Source organism: Xenopus tropicalis, chromosome 3, assembly GCF_000004195.4.
Source record: "Xenopus tropicalis strain Nigerian chromosome 3, UCB_Xtro_10.0, whole genome shotgun sequence".
Classification (NCBI taxonomy): Eukaryota; Metazoa; Chordata; class Amphibia; order Anura; family Pipidae; genus Xenopus; species Xenopus tropicalis.
The window spans coordinates 143,277,643-143,302,003 of NC_030679.2; the positions used below are offsets into that span (position 1 = coordinate 143,277,643).

Sequence of the window (24,361 nt, forward strand, 5' to 3'; positions counted from 1 at the left end):
TGCGATAATACTATGGTGAATCGCACGCTAATTATCGTGTCTAATTTAACGCAAAAAAGTGTGCGATAAATTTTATCGCACTTTAGTGAATCAGCCCCTCTATGTTTTTAAAAATATGAAAAGTGGGAGTGGGCGCGTCAAATCGGACACGGTCGCGTCAAATCAGGCGCAGTCACGTCAAATCAGGTGCGGTCACGTCAAATTGTGCACAGCCGAGTAAAAGAAGGAGCAGTCACGTCAAATTGGGTGCGGTCGCATCAAAAAAATGCAGCCGACAGAAAAATAGCCACAGGCGACAAAAAATAGACACGGACGACAAAAGACGCGGGCAACAAAAAATAAATCACGCTACAAATGCGTTTTGCGATTTTCATTATTGGTCATTCACTAGTGATGAGCGAATCTGTCCCGCTTCGCCATAAAATTTGCGAAATGGTGAAAAATTTGCAAAACCCATTTGCCGCACAATTTCTTTTTGTCGCCCGTATCTTTTTTGTCACCCGTGTCTTTTTTGGTCGCCCAAGGTTTTTTGATGCAATGGCACCCAGTTTGACACGCCCATGCCCATTTTTGACGCGCAACGGCATTTTTTTGAACGCGGCAGAATTTTTTACAGCAAATTTTCACAGAAGTTTCATGAAACAAATTCATGCTTCAAATCCATGCATGCTGAAAAAATTCGCTCATCACTATCTTCCACCACATGGACCAGTGTTGCTAGTGGAGAACCGCAGGGGTCTGTACTTGGCGCTTAGCTTTTTTACTTAACAAGTGAAACTACTGTCTCTACTTATGCTGAATTGGGAAAAAAGCCACATGTGAATGCCTTTGAGACATTATCATTAACATTTATTTATAAAGCGCCAACATACCCCGCAGCGCTGTACAATAAGTGGGTTTCATACATTGGACATACAGAGTAACATATAAAGCAACCAATAACCGATACAGGAGGTGAAGGGAGCCCTGCCCAAAAGAGCTTACAATCTACAAGAGAGCTTAGGGGAAGGGAGCCCTGCCCAAAAGAGCTTACAATCTACAAGAGAGCTTAGGTAAGGGGGCCCTGCCCAAAAGAGCTTACAATCTACAAGAGAGCTTAGGTGAAGAGAGCCCTGCCCAAAAGAGCTTACAATCTACAAGAGAGCTTAGGTGAAGGGAGCTCTGCCCAAAAGAGCTTACAATCTACAAGAGAGCTTAGGTGAAGGGAGCTCTGCCTAAAAGAGCTTACAATCTACAAGAGAGCTTAGGGGAAGGGAGCCCTGCCCAAAAGAGCTTACAATCTACAAGAGAGCTTAGGTAAGGGGGGCCCTGCCCAAAAGAGCTTACAATCTACAAGAGAGCTTAGGTAAGGGGGCCCTGCCCAAAAGAGCTTACAATCTACAAGAGAGCTTAGGTGAAGAGAGCCCTGCCCAAAAGAGCTTACAATCTACAAGAGAGCTTAGGTGAAGGGAGCTCTGCCCAAAAGAGCTTACAATCTACAAGAGAGCTTAGGTGAAGGGAGCTCTGCCTAAAAGAGCTTACAATCTACAAGAGAGCTTAGGGGAAGGGAGCCCTGCCCAAAAGAGCTTACAATCTACAAGAGAGCTTAGGTGAAGGGAGCCCTGCCCAAAAGAGCTTACACTCTACAAGAGAGCTTAGGGGAAGGGAGCCCTGCCCAAAAGAGCTTACAATATACAAGAGAGCTTAGGTGAAGGGAGCCCTGCCCAAAAGAGCTTACAATCTACAAGAGAGCTTAGGGGAAGAGAGCCCTGCCCAAAAGAGCTTACAATCTACAAGCATGATACAATGACCTTATATATTATATAACATGGGAGGAATGGACAGGACAACACTGCTTATTGCACAGAGAGAGTGATTTTTGATATGGAGTTAAACAAAAAAAAATACCTGAATAACATTAGCCAAATAATCCAAAACAAACCAACTGCAAGCAATCATATAGATATAAATTAAAGGCAAAGTTCTCATTTTGCAGTAGAAAGTGAAAAAGTTATTAGAGAGATATTTCTAGTTAAGGGTCCCTACACACAACATAGACAGCAAATCCTGTCCCGAAAATATTGTACTTTATTAGTGCAATACATTAATTTCAATATCTTATAGCAGAGACGACCATTGGAGAAAGCCTAATAATCAATGAGAAGACAAGGATAGCAACAGGAAACAGATCTGAAGCCATAACATCAGCATCAGTCACAGCTACAACCTCAAAGGGGAAGACCACTGCATCTTTGCAGACAACTTCCTCTGGACAATATACCACTCAAGATTCTGAGACAACACAATCTGAGATCACCGATATCACCTCTGAAGATGCCCTAACTGAAGAGACAACACTGATACAGGACACAGCAGAGACTGAGACCACAAATGTCACAGAAACAACAAGTGCAGATGACTACGGAACAACAACACCTGGGTCTACAACCCAACCTTTCCAGACCTCTCCATCATCGCATAAGGCAAGTACCCTTGCTGAGACAGCCCCACTAGAAACAACCACAGATGACCTAAGTAAAACCACAATGCTAGGAGCAGAAATGGTAACTACAGATTTCACATTAGGTACAGACAGCCCAGCAGAGGAAAGTGCCACTGCGTCATCACACATGAGTACATTAGAAAGGAGTACAATTGTGCGTTTGGAAGAAACAACGGCATCCCAAGGGATAGCTGTGACTTCTCAGGCAACTGCAGCTGTGGGCACAGCAGCAACAACAATACTGTTTACCACAACTGCAGAAGACACCACCATTGCAAGAACTCAATCCACCACACAAACTGAAACTACCACCGCAGATGCAACAACAGCATCAGCCTCTTCACCTCTAACTTCTGAGATGTCAACAGCTGGAGAAATGACAAGCATCTCTGCTGCTCCCCAGGCAACAACACCATCACTGGAAACCACAGCAACCGCTGAGAAAACAACTTCTGAAACAGAAAGCGCCACAACAGAGGTAGACACAACAACTGTGGCACTGACATCGACTCATGCCACAGACACCACAGCTGGGGAAACCACCACAGCGCTATCAGAGGCAACAACATTGGCAAAGAGCACAACTAATGTTTTGGAGACAACAGCCATCATTGCGACAACAGCGGGATCCTCAGAGGTAACAACATTACCAGACAGCACAACTACAGCCACTGAATCCACAACACTTGCACAAACAAAAACGGCAGTGTCTGACATTACTACAGACCTGGGCTCAACCACAACTACCCCACAAATATCAGCAACACAGCAATTCACAAGTACTCTTGCAGAGACCACAACTGGAGGAAGCTCACCAACCACTGAGGAGACAACCGTAGCAAAAGACACAACAACCACAGACACAGAGGACACCATAACATCAGCATCAGTCACAGCTACCACCTCCGAGGGGAAGACCACTGCATCTTTGCAGACAACTTCCTCTGGACAAAGTACTGCTCAAGTTTCTGAGACAACTGAATCTCAGATCATCACTACCACCTCTGGACAAAGTACCGCTCAAGTTTCTGAGACAACACAATCTCAGATCACCACTACCACCTCTGGACAAAGTACCGCTCAAGTTTCTGAGACAACAGAATCTCAGATCATCACTATAACCTCTGGACAAAGTACCGCTCAAGTTTCTGAGACAACAGGATCTGAGATCACCACTACCACCTCTGGACAAAGTACCGCTCAAGTTTCTGAGACAACAGGATCTGAGATCACCACTACCACCTCTGGACAAAGTACCGCTCAAGTTTCTGAGACAACAGAATCTCAGATCACCACTACCACCTCTGGACAAAGTACCACTCAAGTTTATGAGACAACAGGATCTGAGATCACCACTACCACCTCTGGACAAAGTACCGCTCAAGTTTCTGAGACAACTGAATCTCAGATCACCACTACCACCTCTGGACAAAGTACTGCTCAAGTTTCTGAGACAACAGAGTCTCAGATCACCACTACCACCTCTGGACAAAGTACCGCTCAAGTTTCTGAGACAACAGAATCTCAGATCACCCCTTCCACCTCTGGACAAAGTACCGCTCAAGTTTCTGAGACAACAGGATCTGAGATCACCACTACCACCTCTGGACAAAGTACCGCTCAAGTTTCTGAGACAACAGGATCTGAGATCACCACTACCACCTCTGGACAAAGTACCGCTCAAGTTTCTGAGACAACACAATCTCAGATCACCACTACCACCTCTGGACAAAGTACCGCTCAAGTTTCTGAGACAACAGAATCTCAGATCACCCCTTCCACCTCTGGACAAAGTACCGCTCAAGTTTCTGAGACAACAGGATCTCAGATCACCACTACCACCTCTGGACAAAGTACCGCTCAAGTTTCTGAGACATCAGGATCTGAGATCACCACTACCACCTCTGGACAAAGTACCGCTCAAGTTTCTGAGACAACAGAATCTCAGATCACCCCTTCCACCTCTGGACAAAGTACCGCTCAAGTTTCTGAGACAACAGGATCTCAGATCACCACTACCACCTCTGGACAAAGTACCGCTCAAGTTTCTGAGACAACAGGATCTGATATCACCACTACCACCTCTGGACAAAGTACCACTCAAGTTTCTGAGACAACAGGATCTGAGATCACCACTACCACCTCTGGACAAAGTACCACTCAAGTTTCTGAGACAACAGGATCTGAGATCACCACTACCACCTCTGGACAAACTACCGCTCAAGTTTCTGAGACAACAGGATCTGAGATCACCACTACCACCTCTGGACAAAGTACCGCTCAAGTTTCTGAGACAACAGGATCTGAGATCACCACTATCACCTCTGGACAAAGTACCGTTCAAGTTTCTGAGACAACAGGATCTGAGATCACCACTACCACCTCTGGACAAAGTACCGCTCAAGTTTCTAAGACAACAGGATCTGAGATCACCACTACCACCTCTGGACAAAGTACCGCTCAAGTTTCTGAGACAACAGAATCTCAGATCACCCCTTCCACCTCTGGACAAAGTACCGCTCAAGTTTCTGAGACAACAGGATCTCAGATCACCACTACCACCTCTGGACAAAGTACCGCTCAAGTTTCTGAGACAACAGGATCTCAGATCACCACTACCACCTCTGGACAAAGTACCACTCAAGTTTCTGAGACAACAGGATCTCAGATCACCACTACCACCTCTGGACAAAGTACCACTCAAGTTTCTGAGACAACAGGATCTGAGATCACCACTACCACCTCTGGACAAACTACCGCTCAAGTTTCTGAGACAACAGGATCTGAGATCACCACTACCACCTCTGGACAAAGTACCGCTCAAGTTTCTGAGACAACAGGATCTGAGATCACCACTATCACCTCTGGACAAAGTACCGCTCAAGTTTCTCAGACAACAGGATCTGAGATCACCACTACCACCTCTGGACAAAGTACCGCTCAAGTTTCTAAGACAACAGGATCTGAGATCACCACTACCACCTCTGGACAAAGTACCGCTCAAGTTTCTCAGACAACAGGATCTCAGATCACCACTACCACCTCTGGACAAAGTACCGCTCAAGTTTCTGAGACAACAGGAACTGAGATCACCACTACCACCTCTGGACAAAGTAGCGCTCAAGTTTCTGAGACAACAGAATCTCAGATCACCACTACCACCTCTGGACAAAGTACCGCTCAAATTTCTGAGACAACAGGATCTGAGATCACCACTACCACCTCTGGACAAAGTTCCGCTCAAGTTTCTGAGACAACAGAATCTCAGATCACCACTACCACCTCTGGACAAAGTACCGCTCAAGTTTCTGAGACAACAGAATCTCAGATCACCACTACCACCTCTGGACAAAGTACCACTCAAGTTTCTGAGACAACAGGATCTGAGATCACCACTACCACCTCTGGACAAAGTACCGCTCAAGTTTCTGAGACAACAGGATCTGAGATCACCACTACCACCTCTGGACAAAGTACCGCTCAAGTTTCTGAGACAACACAATCTCAGATCACCACTACCACCTCTGGACAAAGTACCGCTCAAGTTTCTGAGACAACAGAATCTCAGATCACCCCTTCCACCTCTGGACAAAGTACCGCTCAAGTTTCTGAGACAACAGGATCTCAGATCACCACTACCACCTCTGGACAAAGTACCGCTCAAGTTTCTGAGACATCAGGATCTGAGATCACCACTACCACCTCTGGACAAAGTACCGCTCAAGTTTCTGAGACAACAGAATCTCAGATCACCCCTTCCACCTCTGGACAAAGTACCGCTCAAGTTTCTGAGACAACAGGATCTCAGATCACCACTACCACCTCTGGACAAAGTACCGCTCAAGTTTCTGAGACAACAGGATCTGAGATCACCACTACCACCTCTGGACAAAGTACCACTCAAGTTTCTGAGACAACAGGATCTGAGATCACCACTACCACCTCTGGACAAAGTACCACTCAAGTTTCTGAGACAACAGGATCTGAGATCACCACTACCACCTCTGGACAAACTACCGCTCAAGTTTCTGAGACAACAGGATCTGAGATCACCACTACCACCTCTGGACAAAGTACCGCTCAAGTTTCTGAGACAACAGGATCTGAGATCACCACTATCACCTCTGGACAAAGTACCGTTCAAGTTTCTGAGACAACAGGATCTGAGATCACCACTACCACCTCTGGACAAAGTACCGCTCAAGTTTCTAAGACAACAGGATCTGAGATCACCACTACCACCTCTGGACAAAGTACCGCTCAAGTTTCTGAGACAACAGAATCTCAGATCACCCCTTCCACCTCTGGACAAAGTACCGCTCAAGTTTCTGAGACAACAGGATCTCAGATCACCACTACCACCTCTGGACAAAGTACCGCTCAAGTTTCTGAGACAACAGGATCTCAGATCACCACTACCACCTCTGGACAAAGTACCACTCAAGTTTCTGAGACAACAGGATCTCAGATCACCACTACCACCTCTGGACAAAGTACCACTCAAGTTTCTGAGACAACAGGATCTGAGATCACCACTACCACCTCTGGACAAACTACCGCTCAAGTTTCTGAGACAACAGGATCTGAGATCACCACTACCACCTCTGGACAAAGTACCGCTCAAGTTTCTGAGACAACAGGATCTGAGATCACCACTATCACCTCTGGACAAAGTACCGCTCAAGTTTCTCAGACAACAGGATCTGAGATCACCACTACCACCTCTGGACAAAGTACCGCTCAAGTTTCTAAGACAACAGGATCTGAGATCACCACTACCACCTCTGGACAAAGTACCGCTCAAGTTTCTCAGACAACAGGATCTCAGATCACCACTACCACCTCTGGACAAAGTACCGCTCAAGTTTCTGAGACAACAGGAACTGAGATCACCACTACCACCTCTGGACAAAGTAGCGCTCAAGTTTCTGAGACAACAGAATCTCAGATCACCACTACCACCTCTGGACAAAGTACCGCTCAAATTTCTGAGACAACAGGATCTGAGATCACCACTACCACCTCTGGACAAAGTTCCGCTCAAGTTTCTGAGACAACAGAATCTCAGATCACCACTACCACCTCTGGACAAAGTACCGCTCAAGTTTCTGAGACAACAGAATCTCAGATCACCACTACCACCTCTGGACAAAGTACCACTCAAGTTTCTCAGACAACAGGATCTGAGATCACCACTACCACCTCTGGACAAAGTACCGCTCAAGTTTCTGAGACAACAGGATCTGAGATCACCACTACCAACTCTGGACAAAGTACTGCTCAAGTTTCTGAGACAACAGGATCTGAGATCACCACTACCACCTCTGGACAAAGTACCGCTCTAGTTTCTGAGACAACAGAATCTCAGATCACCACTACCACCTCTGGACAAAGTACCGCTCAAGTTTCTGAGACAACAGGATCTCAGATCACCACTACCACCTCTGGACAAAGTACCGCTCAAGTTTCTGAGACAACAGGATCTGAGACCACCACTACCACCTCTGGACAAAGTTCCGCTCAAGTTTCTGAGACAACAGAATCTCAGATCACCACTACCACCTCTGAACAAAGTACCGCTCAAGTTTCTGAGACAACAGGATCTGAGATCACCACTACCACCTCTGGACAAAGTACCGCTCAAGTTTCTGAGACAACAGAATCTCAGATCACCACTACCACCTCTGGACAAAGTACCGCTCAAGTTTCTGAGACAACAGGATCTGAGATCACCACTACCACCTCTGGACAAAGTACCGCTCAAGTTTCTGAAACAACAGAATCTCAGATCACCACTACCACCTCTGGACAAAGTACCGCTCAAGTTTCTGAGACAACAGGATCTCAGATCACCACTACCACCTCTGGACAAAGTAGCGCTCAAGTTTCTGAGACAACAGAATCTCAGATCACCACTACCACCTCTGGACAAAGTACCGCTCAAGTTTCTGAGACAACAGGATCTGAGATCACCACTACCACCTCTGGACAAAGTTCCGCTCAAGTTTCTGAGACAACAGGATCTGAGATCACCACTACCACCTCTGGACAAAGTACCGCTCAAGTTTCTGAGACAACAGAATCTCAGATCACCACTACCACCTCTGGACAAAGTAGCGCTCAAGTTTCTGAAACAACAGAATCTCAGATCACCACTACCACCTCTGGACAAAGTACCGCTCAAGTTTCTGAGACAACAGGATCTGAGATCACCACTATCACCTCTGGACAAAGTACCGCTCAAGTTTCTGAGACAACAGGATCTGAGATCACCACTACCACCTCTGGACAAAGTACCGCTCAAGTTTCTGAGACAACAGGATCTGAGATCACCACTACCACCTCTGGACAAAGTAGCGCTCAAGTTTCTGAGACAACAGAATCTCAGATCACCACTACCACCTCTGGACAAAGTACCGCTCAAGTTTCTGAGACAACAGGATCTGAGATCACCACTACCACCTCTGGACAAAGTTCCGCTCAAGTTTCTGAGACAACAGAATCTCAGATCACCACTACCACCTCTGAACAAAGTACCGCTCAAGTTTCTGAGACAACAGGATCTGAGATCACCACTACCACCTCTGGACAAAGTACCGCTCAAGTTTCTGAGACAACAGAATCTCAGATCACCACTACCACCTCTGGACAAAGTACCGCTCAAGTTTCTGAGACAACAGGATCTGAAATCACCACTACCACCTCTGGACAAAGTACCGCTCAAGTTTCTGAAACAACAGAATCTCAGATCACCACTACCACCTCTGGACAAAGTAGCGCTCAAGTTTCTGAGACAACAGGATCTCAGATCACCACTACCACCTCTGGACAAAGTAGCGCTCAAGTTTCTGAGACAACAGAATCTCAGATCACCACTACCACCTCTGGACAAAGTACCGCTCAAGTTTCTGAGACAACAGGATCTGAGATCACCACTACCACCTCTGGACAAAGTACCGCTCAAGTTTCTGAGACAACAGGATCTGAGATCACCACTACCACCTCTGGACAAAGTAGCGCTCAAGTTTCTGAGACAACAGAATCTCAGATCACCACTACCACCTCTGGACAAAGTACCGCTCAAGTTTCTGAGACAACAGGATCTGAGATCACCACTATCACCTCTGGACAAAGTACCGCTCAAGTTTCTGAGACAACAGGATCTGAGATCACCACTACCACCTCTGGACAAAGTACAGCTCAAGTTTCTGAGACAACAGAATCTCAGATCACCACTACCACCTTTGGACAAAGTACCGCTCAAGTTTCTGAGACAACAGGATCTGAGATCACCACTACCACCTCTGGACAAAGTACCGCTCAAGTTTCTGAAACAACAGAATCTCAGATCACCACTACCACCTCTGGACAAAGTACCGCTCAAGTTTCTGAGACAACACAATCTCAGATCACCATTATCACAGCAACCCAAGGGATAGCTGTGACTTCTCAGGCAACTGCAGCTGTGGGCACAGCAGCAACAGCAATACTGTCTACCACAACTGCAGAAGACACCACCGTTGCAGGAACTCAATCCACCACACAAACTGAAACTACTACCACAGATGAAACAACAGCATCAGCCTCTACACCTCTAACATCTGAGATGTCAACGGCTGGAGGAAGGACAAGCATCTCTGCTGCTCCCCAGACAACAACACCATCACTGGAAACCACAGCAACCGCTGAGAAAACAACTTCTCCAACAGAAAGCGCCACAACAGAGGTAGACACAACAACTGTGGCACTGACATCGACTCATGCCACAGACACCACAGCTGGGGAAACCACCACAGTGCTATCAGAGGCAACAACATTGGCAAAAAGCACAACGAATGTTTTGGAGACAACAGCCATCATTGCGACAACAGCGGGAGCCTCAGAGATAACAACATTACCAGAAAGCACAACTACAGCCACTGAATCCACAACACAAACAACAACTGCAGCGGCTAACATTACTACAGACCTGGGCTCAACCACAACTACCCCGCAAACATCAGCAACACAGCAAATCACAAGTACTCTTGCAGAGACCACAACTGGAGGAAGTTTACCAACCTCTGAGGAGACAACCGTAGCAAAAGACACTACAACCACAGACACAGAGGCAGCTATAACATCAGCATCAGTCACAGCTACCACCTCCGAGGGGAAGACCACTGCATCTTTGCAGACAACTTCCTCTGGACAAAGTACCGCTCAAGTTTCTGAGACAACAGAATCTCAGATCACCACTACCACCTCTGGACAAAGTACCGCTCAAGTTTCTGAGACAACAGGATCTGAAATCACCTCTACCACCTCTGGACAAAGTACCACTCAAGTTTCTGAGACAACAGGATCTGAGATCACCACTATCACCTCTGGACAAAGTACCTCTCAAGTTTCTGAGACAACAGGATCTGAGATCACCACTACCACCTCTGGACAAAGTACCGCTCAAGTTTCTCAGACAACAGGATCTGAGATCACCACTACCACCTCTGGACAAAGTACCGCTCAAGTTTCTGAGACAACAGGATCTGAGATCACCACTACCACCTCTGGACAAAGTACTGCTCAAGTTTCTGAGACAACAGGATCTGAGATCACCACTACCACCTCTGGACAAAGTACCGCTCTAGTTTCTGAGACAACAGAATCTCAGATCACCACTACCACCTCTGGACAAAGTACCGCTCAAGTTTCTGAGACAACAGGATCTCAGATCACCACTACCGACTCTGGACAAAGTACCGCTCAAGTTTCTGAGACAACAGGATCTGAGATCACCACTACCACCTCTGGACAAAGTTCCGCTCAAGTTTCTGAGACAACAGAATCTCAGATCACCACTACCACCTCTGGACAAAGTACCGCTCAAGTTTCTGAGACAACAGGATCTGAGATCACCACTACCACCTCTGGACAAAGTACCGCTCAAGTTTCTGAGACAACAGAATCTCAGATCACCACTACCACCTCTGGACAAAGTACCGCTCAAGTTTCTGAGACAACAGGATCTGAGATCACCACTACCACCTCTGGACAAAGTACCGCTCAAGTTTCTGAAACAACAGAATCTCAGATCACCACTACCACCTCTGGACAAAGTACCGCTCAAGTTTCTGACACAACAGGATCTCAGATCACCACTACCACCTCTGGACAAAGTAGCGCTCAAGTTTCTGAGACAACAGAATCTCAGATCACCACTACCACCTCTGGACAAAGTACCGCTCAAATTTCTGAGACAACAGGATCTGAGATCACCACTACCACCTCTGGACAAAGTTCCGCTCAAGTTTCTGAGACAACAGGATCTGAGATCACCACTACCACCTCTGGACAAAGTACCGCTCAAGTTTCTGAGACAACAGAATCTCAGATCACCACTACCACCTCTGGACAAAGTAGCGCTCAAGTTTCTGAGACAACAGAATCTCAGATCACCACTACCACCTCTGGACAAAGTACCGCTCAAGTTTCTGAGACAACAGGATCTGAGATCACCACTATCACCTCTGGACAAAGTACCGCTCAAGTTTCTGAGACAACAGGATCTGAGATCACCACTACCACCTCTGGACAAAGTACCGCTCAAGTTTCTGAGACAACAGAATCTCAGATCACCACTACCACCTCTGGACAAAGTACCGCTCAAGTTTCTGAGACAACAGGATCTGAGATCACCACTATCACCTCTGGACAAAGTACCGCTCAAGTTTCTGAGACAACAGGATCTGAGATCACCACTACCACCTCTGGACAAAGTACCGCTCAAGTTTCTGAAACAACAGAATCTCAGATCACCACTACCACCTCTGGACAAAGTACCGCTCAAGTTTCTGAGACAACACAATCTCAGATCACCATTATCACAGCAACCCAAGGGATAGCTGTGACTTCTCAGGCAACTGCAGCTGTGGGCACAGCAGCAACAACAATACTGTCTACCACAACTGCAGAAGACACCACCGTTGCAGGAACTCAATCCACCACACAAACTGAAACTACTACCACAGATGAAACAACAGCATCAGCCTCTACACCTCTAACATCTGAGATGTCAACGGCTGGAGGAAGGACAAGCATCTCTGCTGCTCCCCAGACAACAACACCATCACTGGAAACCACAGCAACCGCTGAGAAAACAACTTCTCCAACAGAAAGCGCCACAACAGAGGTAGACACAACAACTGTGGCACTGACATCGACTCATGCCACAGACACCACAGCTGGGGAAACCACCACAGTGCTATCAGAGGCAACAACATTGGCAAAAAGCACAACGAATGTTTTGGAGACAACAGCCATCATTGCGACAACAGCGGGAGCCTCAGAGATAACAACATTACCAGAAAGCACAACTACAGCCACTGAATCCACAACACAAACAACAACTGCAGCGGCTAACATTACTACAGACCTGGGCTCAACCACAACTACCCCGCAAACATCAGCAACACAGCAATTCACAAGTACTCTTGCAGAGACCACAACTGGAGGAAGTTTACCAACCTCTGAGGAGACAACCGTAGCAAAAGACACTACAACCACAGACACAGAGGCAGCTATAACATCAGCATCAGTCACAGCTACCACCTCCGAGGGGAAGACCACTGCATCTTTGCAGACAACTTCCTCTGGACAAAGTACCGCTCAAGTTTCTGAGACAACAGAATCTCAGATCACCACTACCACCTCTGGACAAAGTACCGCTCAAGTTTCTGAGACAACAGGATCTGAAATCACCTCTACCACCTCTGGACAAAGTACCACTCAAGTTTCTGAGACAACAGGATCTGAGATCACCACTATCACCTCTGGACAAAGTACCTCTCAAGTTTCTGAGACAACAGGATCTGAGATCACCACTACCACCTCTGGACAAAGTACCGCTCAAGTTTCTGAGACAACAGGATCTGAGATCACCACTACCACCTCTGGACAAAGTACCGCTCTAGTTTCTGAGACAACAGAATCTCAGATCACCACTACCACCTCTGGACAAAGTACCGCTCAAGTTTCTGAGACAACAGGATCTCAGATCACCACTACCACCTCTGGACAAAGTACCGCTCAAGTTTCTGAGACAACAGGATCTGAGATCACCACTATCACCTCTGGACAAAGTACCGCTCAAGTTTCTGAGACAACAGGATCTGAGATCACCACTACCACCTCTGGACAAAGTACCGCTCAAGTTTCTGAGACAACAGAATCTCAGATCACCACTACCACCTCTGGACAAAGTACCGCTCAAGTTTCTGAGACAACAGGATCTGAGATCACCACTACCACCTCTGGACAAAGTACCGCTCAAGTTTCTGAAACAACAGAATCTCAGATCACCACTACCACCTCTGGACAAAGTACCGCTCAAGTTTCTGAGACAACACAATCTCAGATCACCATTATCACAGTAACCCAAGGGATAGCTGTGACTTCTCAGGCAACTGCAGCTGTGGGCACAGCAGCAACAACAATACTGTCTACCACAACTGCAGAAGACACCACCGTTGCAGGAACTCAATCCACCACACAAACTGAAACTACTACCACAGATGAAACAACAGCATCAGCCTCTACACCTCTAACATCTGAGATGTCAACGGCTGGAGGAAGGACAAGCATCTCTGCTGCTCCCCAGACAACAACACCATCACTGGAAACCACAGCAACCGCTGAGAAAACAACTTCTCCAACAGAAAGCGCCACAACAGAGGTAGACACAACAACTGTGGCACTGACATCGACTCATGCCACAGACACCACAGCTGGGGAAACCACCACAGTGCTATCAGAGGCAACAGCATTGGCAAAAAGCACAACGAATGTTTTGGAGACAACAGCCATCATTGCGACAACAGCGGGAGCCTCAGAGATAACAACATTACCAGAAAGCACAACTACAGCCACTGAATCCACAACACAAACAACAACTGCAGCGGCTAACATTACTACAGACCTGGGCTCAACCACAACTACCCCGCAAACATCAGCAACACAGCAATTCACAAGTACTCTTGCAGAGACCACAACTGGAGGAAGTTTACCAACCTCTGAGGAGACAACCATAGCAAAAGACACTACAACCACAGACACAGAGGCAGCCATAACATCAGCATCAGTCACAGCTACCACCTCCGAGGGGAAGACCACTGCATCTTTGCAGACAACTTCCTCTGGACAAAGTACCGCTCAAGTTTCTGAGACAACAGAATCTCAGATCACCACTACCACCTCTGGACAAAGTACCGCTCAAGTTTCTGAGACAACAGGATCTGAGATCACCACTACCACCTCTGGACAAAGTACCGCTCAAGTTTCTGAGACAACAGGATCTCAGATCACCACTACCACCTCTGGACAAAGTACCACTCAAGTTTCTGAGACAACAGGATCTGAGATCACCACTATCACCTCTGGAAAAAGTACCGCTCAAGTTTCTGAGACAACAGGATCTGAGATCACCACTACCACCTCTGGACAAAGTACCGCTCAAGTTTCTCAGACAACAGGATCTGAGATCACCACTACCACCTCTGGACAAAGTACTGCTCAAGTTTCTGAGACAACAGGATCTGAGATCACCACTACCACCTCTGGACAAAGTACCGCTCAAGTTTCTGAGACAACAGGATCTGAGATCACCACTACCACCTCTGGACAAAGTACCGCTCTAGTTTCTGAGACAACAGAATCTCAGATCACCACTACCACCTCTGGACAAAGTACTGCTCAAGTTTCTGAGACAACAGAATCTCAGATCACCACTACCACCTCTGGACAAAGTACCGCTCAAGTTTCTGAGACAACAGGATCTCAGATCACCACTACCACCTCTGGACAAAGTACCGCTCAAGTTTCTGAGACAACAGGATCTCAGATCACCACTACCACCTCTGGACAAAGTAGCGCTCAAGTTTCTGAGACAACAGAATCTCAGATCACCACTACCACCTCTGGACAAAGTACCGCTCAAGTTTCTGAGACAACAGGATCTGAGATCACCACTACCACCTCTGGACAAAGTTCCGCTCAAGTTTCTGAGACAACAGAATCTCAGATCACCACTACCACCTCTGGACAAAGTACCGCTCAAGTTTCTGAGACAACAGGATCTGAGATCACCACTACCACCTCTGGACAAAGTACCGCTCAAGTTTCGGAGACAACAGAATCTCAGATCACCACTACCACCTCTGGACAAAGTACCGCTCAAGTTTCTGAGACAACAGGATCTGAGATCACCACTACCACCTCTGGACAAAGTACCGCTCAAGTTTCTGAAACAACAGAATCTCAGATCACCACTACCACCTCTGGACAAAGTACCGCTCAAGTTTCTGAGACAACAGAATCTCAGATCACCACTACCACCTCTGGACAAAGTAGCGCTCAAGTTTCTGAGACAAAAGAATCTCAGATCACCACTACCACCTCTGGACAAAGTACCGCTCAAGTTTCTGAGACAACAGGATCTGAGATCACCACTATCACCCCTGGACAAAGTACCGCTCAAGTTTCTGAGACAACAGGATCTGAGATCACCACTACCACCTCTGGACAAAGTACCGCTCAAGTTTCTGAGACAACAGAATCTCAGATCACCACTACCACCTCTGGACAAAGTACCGCTCAAGTTTCTGAGACAACAGGATCTGAGATCACCACTACCACCTCTGGACAAAGTACCGCTCAAGTTTCTGAAACAACAGAATCTCAGATCACCACTACCACCTCTGGACAAAGTACCGCTCAAGTTTCTGAGACAACACAATCTCAGATCACCATTATCACAGCAACCCAAGGGATAGCTGTGACTTCTCAGGCAACTGCAGCTGTGGGCACAGCAGCAACAACAATACTGTCTACCACAACTGCAGAAGACACCACCGTTGCAGGAACTCAATCCACCACACAAACTGAAACTACTACCACAGATGAAACAACAGCATCAGCCTCTACACCTCTAACATCTGAGATGTCAACGGCTGGAGGAAGGACAAGCATCTCTGCTGCTCCCCAGACAACAACACCATCACTGGAAACCACAGCAACCGCTGAGAAAACAACTTCTCCAACAGAAAGCGCCACAACAGAGGTAGACACAACAACTGTGGCACTGACATCGACTCATGCCACAGACACCACAGCTGGGGAAACCACCACAGTGCTATCAGAGGCAACAACATTGGCAAAAAGCACAACGAATGTTTTGGAGACAACAGCCATCATTGCGACAACAGCGGGAGCCTCAGAGATAACAACATTACCAGAAAGCACAACTACAGCCACTGAATCCACAACACAAACAACAACTGCAGCGGCTAACATTACTACAGACCTGGGCTCAACCACAACTACCCCGCAAACATCAGCAACACAGCAATTCACAAGTACTCTTGCAGAGACCACAACTGGAGGAAGTTTACCAACCTCTGAGGAGACAACCATAGCAAAAGACACTACAACCACAGACACAGAGGCAGCCATAACATCAGCATCAGTCACAGCTACCACCTCCGAGGGGAAGACCACTGCATCTTTGCAGACAACTTCCTCTGGACAAAGTACCGCTCAAGTTTCTGAGACAACAGAATCTCAGATCACCACTACCACCTCTGGACAAAGTACCGCTCAAGTTTCTGAGACAACAGGATCTGAGATCACCACTACCACCTCTGGACAAAGTACCACTCAAGTTTCTGAGACAACAGGATCTGTGATCACCACTATCACCTCTGGACAAAGTACCGCTCAAGTTTCTGAGACAACAGGATCTGAGATCACCACTACCACCTCTGGACAAAGTACCGCTGAAGTTTCTCAGACAACAGGATCTGAGATCACTACTACCACCTCTGGACAAAGTACCGCTGAAGTTTCTCAGACAACAGGATCTGAGATCACTACTACCACCTCTGGACAAAGTACCGCTCAAGTTTCTGAGACAACAGGATCTGAGATCACCACTACCACCTCTGGACAAAGTACCGCTCTAGTTTCTGAGACAACAGGATCTCAGATCACCACTACCACCTCTGGACAACGTACCGCTCAAGTTTCTGAGACAACAGGATCTGAGATCACCACTTCCACCTCTGGACAAAGTTCCGCTCAAGTTTCTGAGACAACAGAATCTCAGATCACCACTACCACCTCTGGACAAAGTACCGCTCAAGTTTCTGAGACAACAGGATCTGAGATCACCACTACCACCTCTGGACAAAGTACCGCTCAAGTTTCTGAGACAACTGAATCTCAGATCACCACTACCACCTCTGGACAAAGTACCGCTCAAGTTTCTGAGACAACAGGATCTGAGATCACCACTACCACCTCTGGACAAAGTACCGCTCAAGTTTCTGAGACAACAGGATCTCAGATCACCACTACCACCTCTGGACAAAGTAGCGCTCAAGTTTCTGAGACAACAGAATCTCAGATCACCACTACCACCTCTGGACAAAGTACCGCTCAAGTTTCTGAGACAACAGGATCTGAGATCACCACTACCACCTCTGGACAAAGTTCCGCTCAAGTTTCTGAGACAACAGGATCTGAGATCACCACTACCACCTCTGGACAAAGTACCGCTCAAGTTTCTGAGACAACAGAATCTCAGATCACCACTACCACCTCTGGACAAAGTAGCGCTCAAGTTTCTGAGACAACAGAATCTCAGATCACCACTACCACCTCTGGACAAAGTACCGCTCAAGTTTCTGAGACAACAGGATCTGAGATCACCACTATCACCTCTGGACAAAGTACCGCTCAAGTTTCTGAGACAACAGGATCTGAGATCACCACTACCACCTCTGGACAAAGTACCGCTCAAGTTTCTGAGACAACAGAATCTCAGATCACCACTACCACCTCTGGACAAAGTACCGCTCAAGTTTCTGAGACAACAGGATCTGAGATCACCACTACCACCTCTGGACAAAGTACCGCTCAAGTTTCTGAGACAACTGAATCTCAGATCACCACTACCACCTCTGGACAAAGTACCGCTCAAGTTTCTGAGACAACAGGATCTGAGATCACCACTACCACCTCTGGACAAAGTACCGCTCAAGTTTCTGAGACAACAGGATCTCAGATCACCACTACCACCTCTGGACAAAGTAGCGCTCAAGTTTCTGAGACAACAGAATCTCAGATCACCACTACCACCTCTGGACAAAGTACCGCTCAAGTTTCTGAGACAACAGGATCTGAGATCACCACTACCACCTCTGGACAAAGTTCCGCTCAAGTTTCTGAGACAACAGGATCTGAGATCACCACTACCACCTCTGGACAAAGTACCGCTCAAGTTTCTGAGACAACAGAATCTCAGATCACCACTACCACCTCTGGACAAAGTAGCGCTCAAGTTTCTGAGACAACAGAATCTCAGATCACCACTACCACCTCTGGACAAAGTACCGCTCAAGTTTCTGAGACAACAGGATCTGAGATCACCACTATCACCTCTGGACAAAGTACCGCTCAAGTTTCTGAGACAACAGGATCTGAGATCACCACTACCACCTCTGGACAAAGTACCGCTCAAGTTTCTGAGACAACAGAATCTCAGATCACCACTACCACCTCTGGACAAAGTACCGCTCAAGTTTCTGAGACAACAGGATCTGAGATCACCACTACCACCTCTGGACAAAGTACCGCTCAAGTTTCTGAAACAACAGAATCTCAGATCACCACTACCACCTCTGGACAAAGTACCGCTAAAGTTTCTGAGACAACACAATCTCAGATCACCATTATCACAGCAACCCAAGGGATAGCTGTGACTTCTCAGGCAACTGCAGCTGTGGGCACAGCAGCAACAACAATACTGTCTACCACAACTGCAGAAGACACCACCGTTGCAGGAACTCAATCCACCACACAAACTGAAACTACTACCACAGATGAAACAACAGCATCAGCCTCTACACTTCTAACATCTGAGATGTCAACGGCTGGAGGAAGGACAAGCATCTCTGCTGCTCCCCAGACAACAACACCATCACTGGAAACCACAGCAACCGCTGAGAAAACAACTTCTCCAACAGAAAGCGCCACAACAGAGGTAGACACAACAACTGTGGCACTGACATCGACTCATGCCACAGACACCACAGCTGGGGAAACCACCACAGTGCTATCAGAGGCAACAACATTGGCAAAAAGCACAACGAATGTTTTGGAGACAACAGCTATCATTGCGACAACAGCGGGAGCCTCAGAGATAACAACATTACCAGAAAGCACAACTACAGCCACTGAATCCACAACACAAACAACAACTGCAGCGGCTAACATTACTACAGACCTGGGCTCAACCACAACTACCCCGCAAACATCAGCAACACAGCAATTCACAAGTACTCTTGCAGAGACCACAACTGGAGGAAGTTTACCAACCTCTGAGGAGACAACCGTAGCAAAAGACACTACAACCACAGACACAGAGGCAGCCATAACATCAGCATCAGTCACAGCTACCACCTCCGAGGGGAAGACCACTGCATCTTTGCAGACAACTTCCTCTGGACAAAGTACCGCTCAAGTTTCTGAGACAACAGAATCTCAGATCACCACTACCACCTCTGGACAAAGTACCGCTCAAGTTTCTGAGACAACAGGATCTGAGATCACCACTACCACCTCTGGACAAAGTACCACTCAAGTTTCTGAGACAACAGGATCTGAGATCACCACTATCACCTCTGGACAAAGTACCGCTCAAGTTTCTGAGACAACAGGATCTGAGATCACCACTACCACCTCTGGACAAAGTACCGCTCAAGTTTCTCAGACAACAGGATCTGAGATCACCACTACCACCTCTGGACAAAGTACCGCTCAAGTTTCTGAGACAACAGGATCTGAGATCACCACTACCACCTCTGGACAAAGTACCGCTCAAGTTTCTGAGACAACAGGATCTGAGATCACCACTACCACCTCTGGACAAAGTACCGCTCAAGTTTCTGAGACAACAGGATCTGAGATCACCACTACCACCTCTGGACAAAGTACCGCTCAAGTTTCTCAGACAACAGGATCTGAGATCACCACTACCACCTCTGGACAAAGTACCGCTCAAGTTTCTGAGACAACAGGATCTGAGATCACCACTACCACCTCTGGACAAAGTACCGCTCAAGTTTCTGAGACAACAGGATCTGAGATCACCACTACCACCTCTGGACAAAGTACCGCTCAAGTTTCTGAGACAACAGGATCTCAGATCACCACTACCACCTCTGGACAAAGTACCACTCAAGTTTCTGAGACAACAGGATCTCAGATCACCACTACCACCTCTGGACAAAGTACCACTCAAGTTTCTGAGACAACAGGATCTGAGATCACCACTATCACCTCTGGACAAAGTACCGCTCAAGTTTCTGAGACAACAGGATCTGAGATCACCACTACCACCTCTGGACAAAGTACCGCTCAAGTTTCTCAGACAACAGGATCTGAGATCACCACTACCACCTCTGGACAAAGTACTGCTCAAGTTTCTGAGACAACAGGATCTGAGATCACCACTACCACCTCTGGACAAAGTACCGCTCAAGTTTCTGAGACAACAGGATCTGAGATCACCACTACCACCTCTGGACAAAGTACCGCTCTAGTTTCTGAGACAACAGAATCTCAGATCACCACTACCACCTCTGGACAAAGTACTGCTCAAGTTTCTGAGACAACAGAATCTCAGATCACCACTACCACCTCTGGACAAAGTACCGCTCAAGTTTCTGAGACAACAGGATCTCAGATCACCACTACCACCTCTGGACAAAGTACCGCTCAAGTTTCTGAGACAACAGGATCTCAGATCACCACTACCACCTCTGGACAAAGTAGCGCTCAAGTTTCTGAGACAACAGAATCTCAGATCACCACTACCACCTCTGGACAAAGTACCGCTCAAGTTTCTGAGACAACAGGATCTGAGATCACCACTACCACCTCTGGACAAAGTTCCGCTCAAGTTTCTGAGACAACAGAATCTCAGATCACCACTACCACCTCTGGACAAAGTACCGCTCAAGTTTCTGAGACAACAGGATCTGAGATCACCACTACCACCTCTGGACAAAGTACCGCTCAAGTTTCGGAGACAACAGAATCTCAGATCACCACTACCACCTCTGGACAAAGTACCGCTCAAGTTTCTGAGACAACAGGATCTGAGATCACCACTACCACCTCTGGACAAAGTACCGCTCAAGTTTCTGAAACAACAGAATCTCAGATCACCACTACCACCTCTGGACAAAGTACCGCTCAAGTTTCTGAGACAACAGAATCTCAGATCACCACTACCACCTCTGGACAAAGTAGCGCTCAAGTTTCTGAGACAAAAGAATCTCAGATCACCACTACCACCTCTGGACAAAGTACCGCTCAAGTTTCTGAGACAACAGGATCTGAGATCACCACTATCACCCCTGGACAAAGTACCGCTCAAGTTTCTGAGACAACAGGATCTGAGATCACCACTACCACCTCTGGACAAAGTACCGCTCAAGTTTCTGAGACAACAGAATCTCAGATCACCACTACCACCTCTGGACAAAGTACCGCTCAAGTTTCTGAGACAACAGGATCTGAGATCACCACTACCACCTCTGGACAAAGTACCGCTCAAGTTTCTGAAACAACAGAATCTCAGATCACCACTACCACCTCTGGACAAAGTACCGCTCAAGTTTCTGAGACAACACAATCTCAGATCACCATTATCACAGCAACCCAAGGGATAGCTGTGACTTCTCAGGCAACTGCAGCTGTGGGCACAGCAGCAACAACAATACTGTCTACCACAACTGCAGAAGACACCACCGTTGCAGGAACTCAATCCACCACACAAACTGAAACTACTACCACAGATGAAACAACAGCATCAGCCTCTACACCTCTAACATCTGAGATGTCAACGGCTGGAGGAAGGACAAGCATCTCTGCTGCTCCCCAGACAACAACACCATCACTGGAAACCACAGCAACCGCTGAGAAAACAACTTCTCCAACAGAAAGCGCCACAACAGAGGTAGACACAACAACTGTGGCACTGACATCGACTCATGCCACAGACACCACAGCTGGGGAAACCACCACAGTGCTATCAGAGGCAACAACATTGGCAAAAAGCACAACGAATGTTTTGGAGACAACAGCCATCATTGCGACAACAGCGGGAGCCTCAGAGATAACAACATTACCAGAAAGCACAACTACAGCCACTGAATCCACAACACAAACAACAACTGCAGCGGCTAACATTACTACAGACCTGGGCTCAACCACAACTACCCCGCAAACATCAGCAACACAGCAATTCACAAGTACTCTTGCAGAGACCACAACTGGAGGAAGTTTACCAACCTCTGAGGAGACAACCATAGCAAAAGACACTACAACCACAGACACAGAGGCAGCCATAACATCAGCATCAGTCACAGCTACCACCTCCGAGGGGAAGACCACTGCATCTTTGCAGACAACCTCCTCTGGACAAAGTACCGCTCAAGTTTCTGAGACAACAGAATCTCAGATCACCACTATCACCTCTGGACAAAGTACCGCTCAAGTTTCTGAGACAACAGGATCTGAGATCACCACTACCACCTCTGGACAAAGTACCGCTCAAGTTTCTCAGACAACAGGATCTGAGATCACCACTACCACCTCTGGACAAAGTACCGCTCAAGTTTCTGAGACAACAGGATCTGAGATCACCACTACCACCTCTGGACAAAGTACTGCTCAAGTTTCTGAGACAACAGGATCTGAGATCACCACTACCACCTCTGGACAAAGTACCGCTCTAGTTTCTGAGACAACAGAATCTCAGATCACCACTACCACCTCTGGACAAAGTACCGCTCAAGTTTCTGAGACAACAGGATCTCAGATCACCACTACCACCTCTGGACAACGTACCGCTCAAGTTTCTGAGACAACAGGATCTGAGATCACCACTACCACCTCTGGACAAAGTTCCGCTCAAGTTTCTGAGACAACAGAATCTCAGATCACCACTACCACCTCTGGACAAAGTACCGCTCAAGTTTCTGAGACAACAGGATCTGAGATCACCACTACCACCTCTGGACAAAGTACCGCTCAAGTTTCTGAGACAACAGAATCTCAGATCACCACTACCACCTCTGGACAAAGTACCGCTCAAGTTTCTGAGACAACAGGATCTGAGATCACCACTACCACCTCTGGACAAAGTACCGCTCAAGTTTCTGAAACAACAGAATCTCAGATCACCACTACCACCTCTGGACAAAGTACCGCTCAAGTTTCTGAGACAACAGGATCTCAGATCACCACTACCACCTCTGGACAAAGTAGCGCTCAAGTTTCTGAGACAACAGAATCTCAGATCACCACTACCACCTCTGGACAAAGTACCGCTCAAGTTTCTGAGACAACAGGATCTGAGATCACCACTACCACCTCTGGACAAAGTTCCGCTCAAGTTTCTGAGACAACAGGATCTGAGATCACCACTACCACCTCTGGACAAAGTACCGCTCACGTTTCTGAGACAACAGAATCTCAGATCACCACTACCACCTCTGGACAAAGTAGCGCTCAAGTTTCTGAGACAACAGAATCTCAGATCACCACTACCACCTCTGGACAAAGTACCGCTCAAGTTTCTGAGACAACAGGATCTGAGATCACCACTATCACCTCTGGACAAAGTACCGCTCAAGTTTCTGAGACAACAGGATCTGAGATCACCACTACCACCTCTGGACAAAGTACCGCTCAAGTTTCTGAAACAACAGAATCTCAGATCACCACTACCACCTCTGGACAAAGTACCGCTCAAGTTTCTGAGACAACACAATCTCA

At 47.2% G+C, this 24,361-nt stretch overlaps 1 protein-coding gene across 1 annotated transcript in view; it reads left to right on the top strand.

Moving 5' to 3' along the window:
• Positions 1–24,361, top strand: part of LOC101731169 (mucin-22) — a gene marked incomplete at its 3' end in the record, with an annotated part of 70,989 nt that overhangs the window by 38,441 nt on the left and 8,187 nt on the right. Inside the window, exons 10-18 of the mRNA XM_031898253.1 lie at positions 2,238–3,119; positions 9,891–10,559; positions 12,333–13,001; positions 15,555–15,641; positions 16,257–16,869; positions 19,339–19,907; positions 21,519–21,560; positions 21,879–21,965; positions 22,221–23,007. Coding sequence (XP_031754113.1) covers positions 2,238–3,119; positions 9,891–10,559; positions 12,333–13,001; positions 15,555–15,641; positions 16,257–16,869; positions 19,339–19,907; positions 21,519–21,560; positions 21,879–21,965; positions 22,221–23,007 — 4,405 coding nt within the window. The remainder of the gene's footprint in view (positions 1–2,237; positions 3,120–9,890; positions 10,560–12,332; positions 13,002–15,554; positions 15,642–16,256; positions 16,870–19,338; positions 19,908–21,518; positions 21,561–21,878; positions 21,966–22,220; positions 23,008–24,361) is intronic.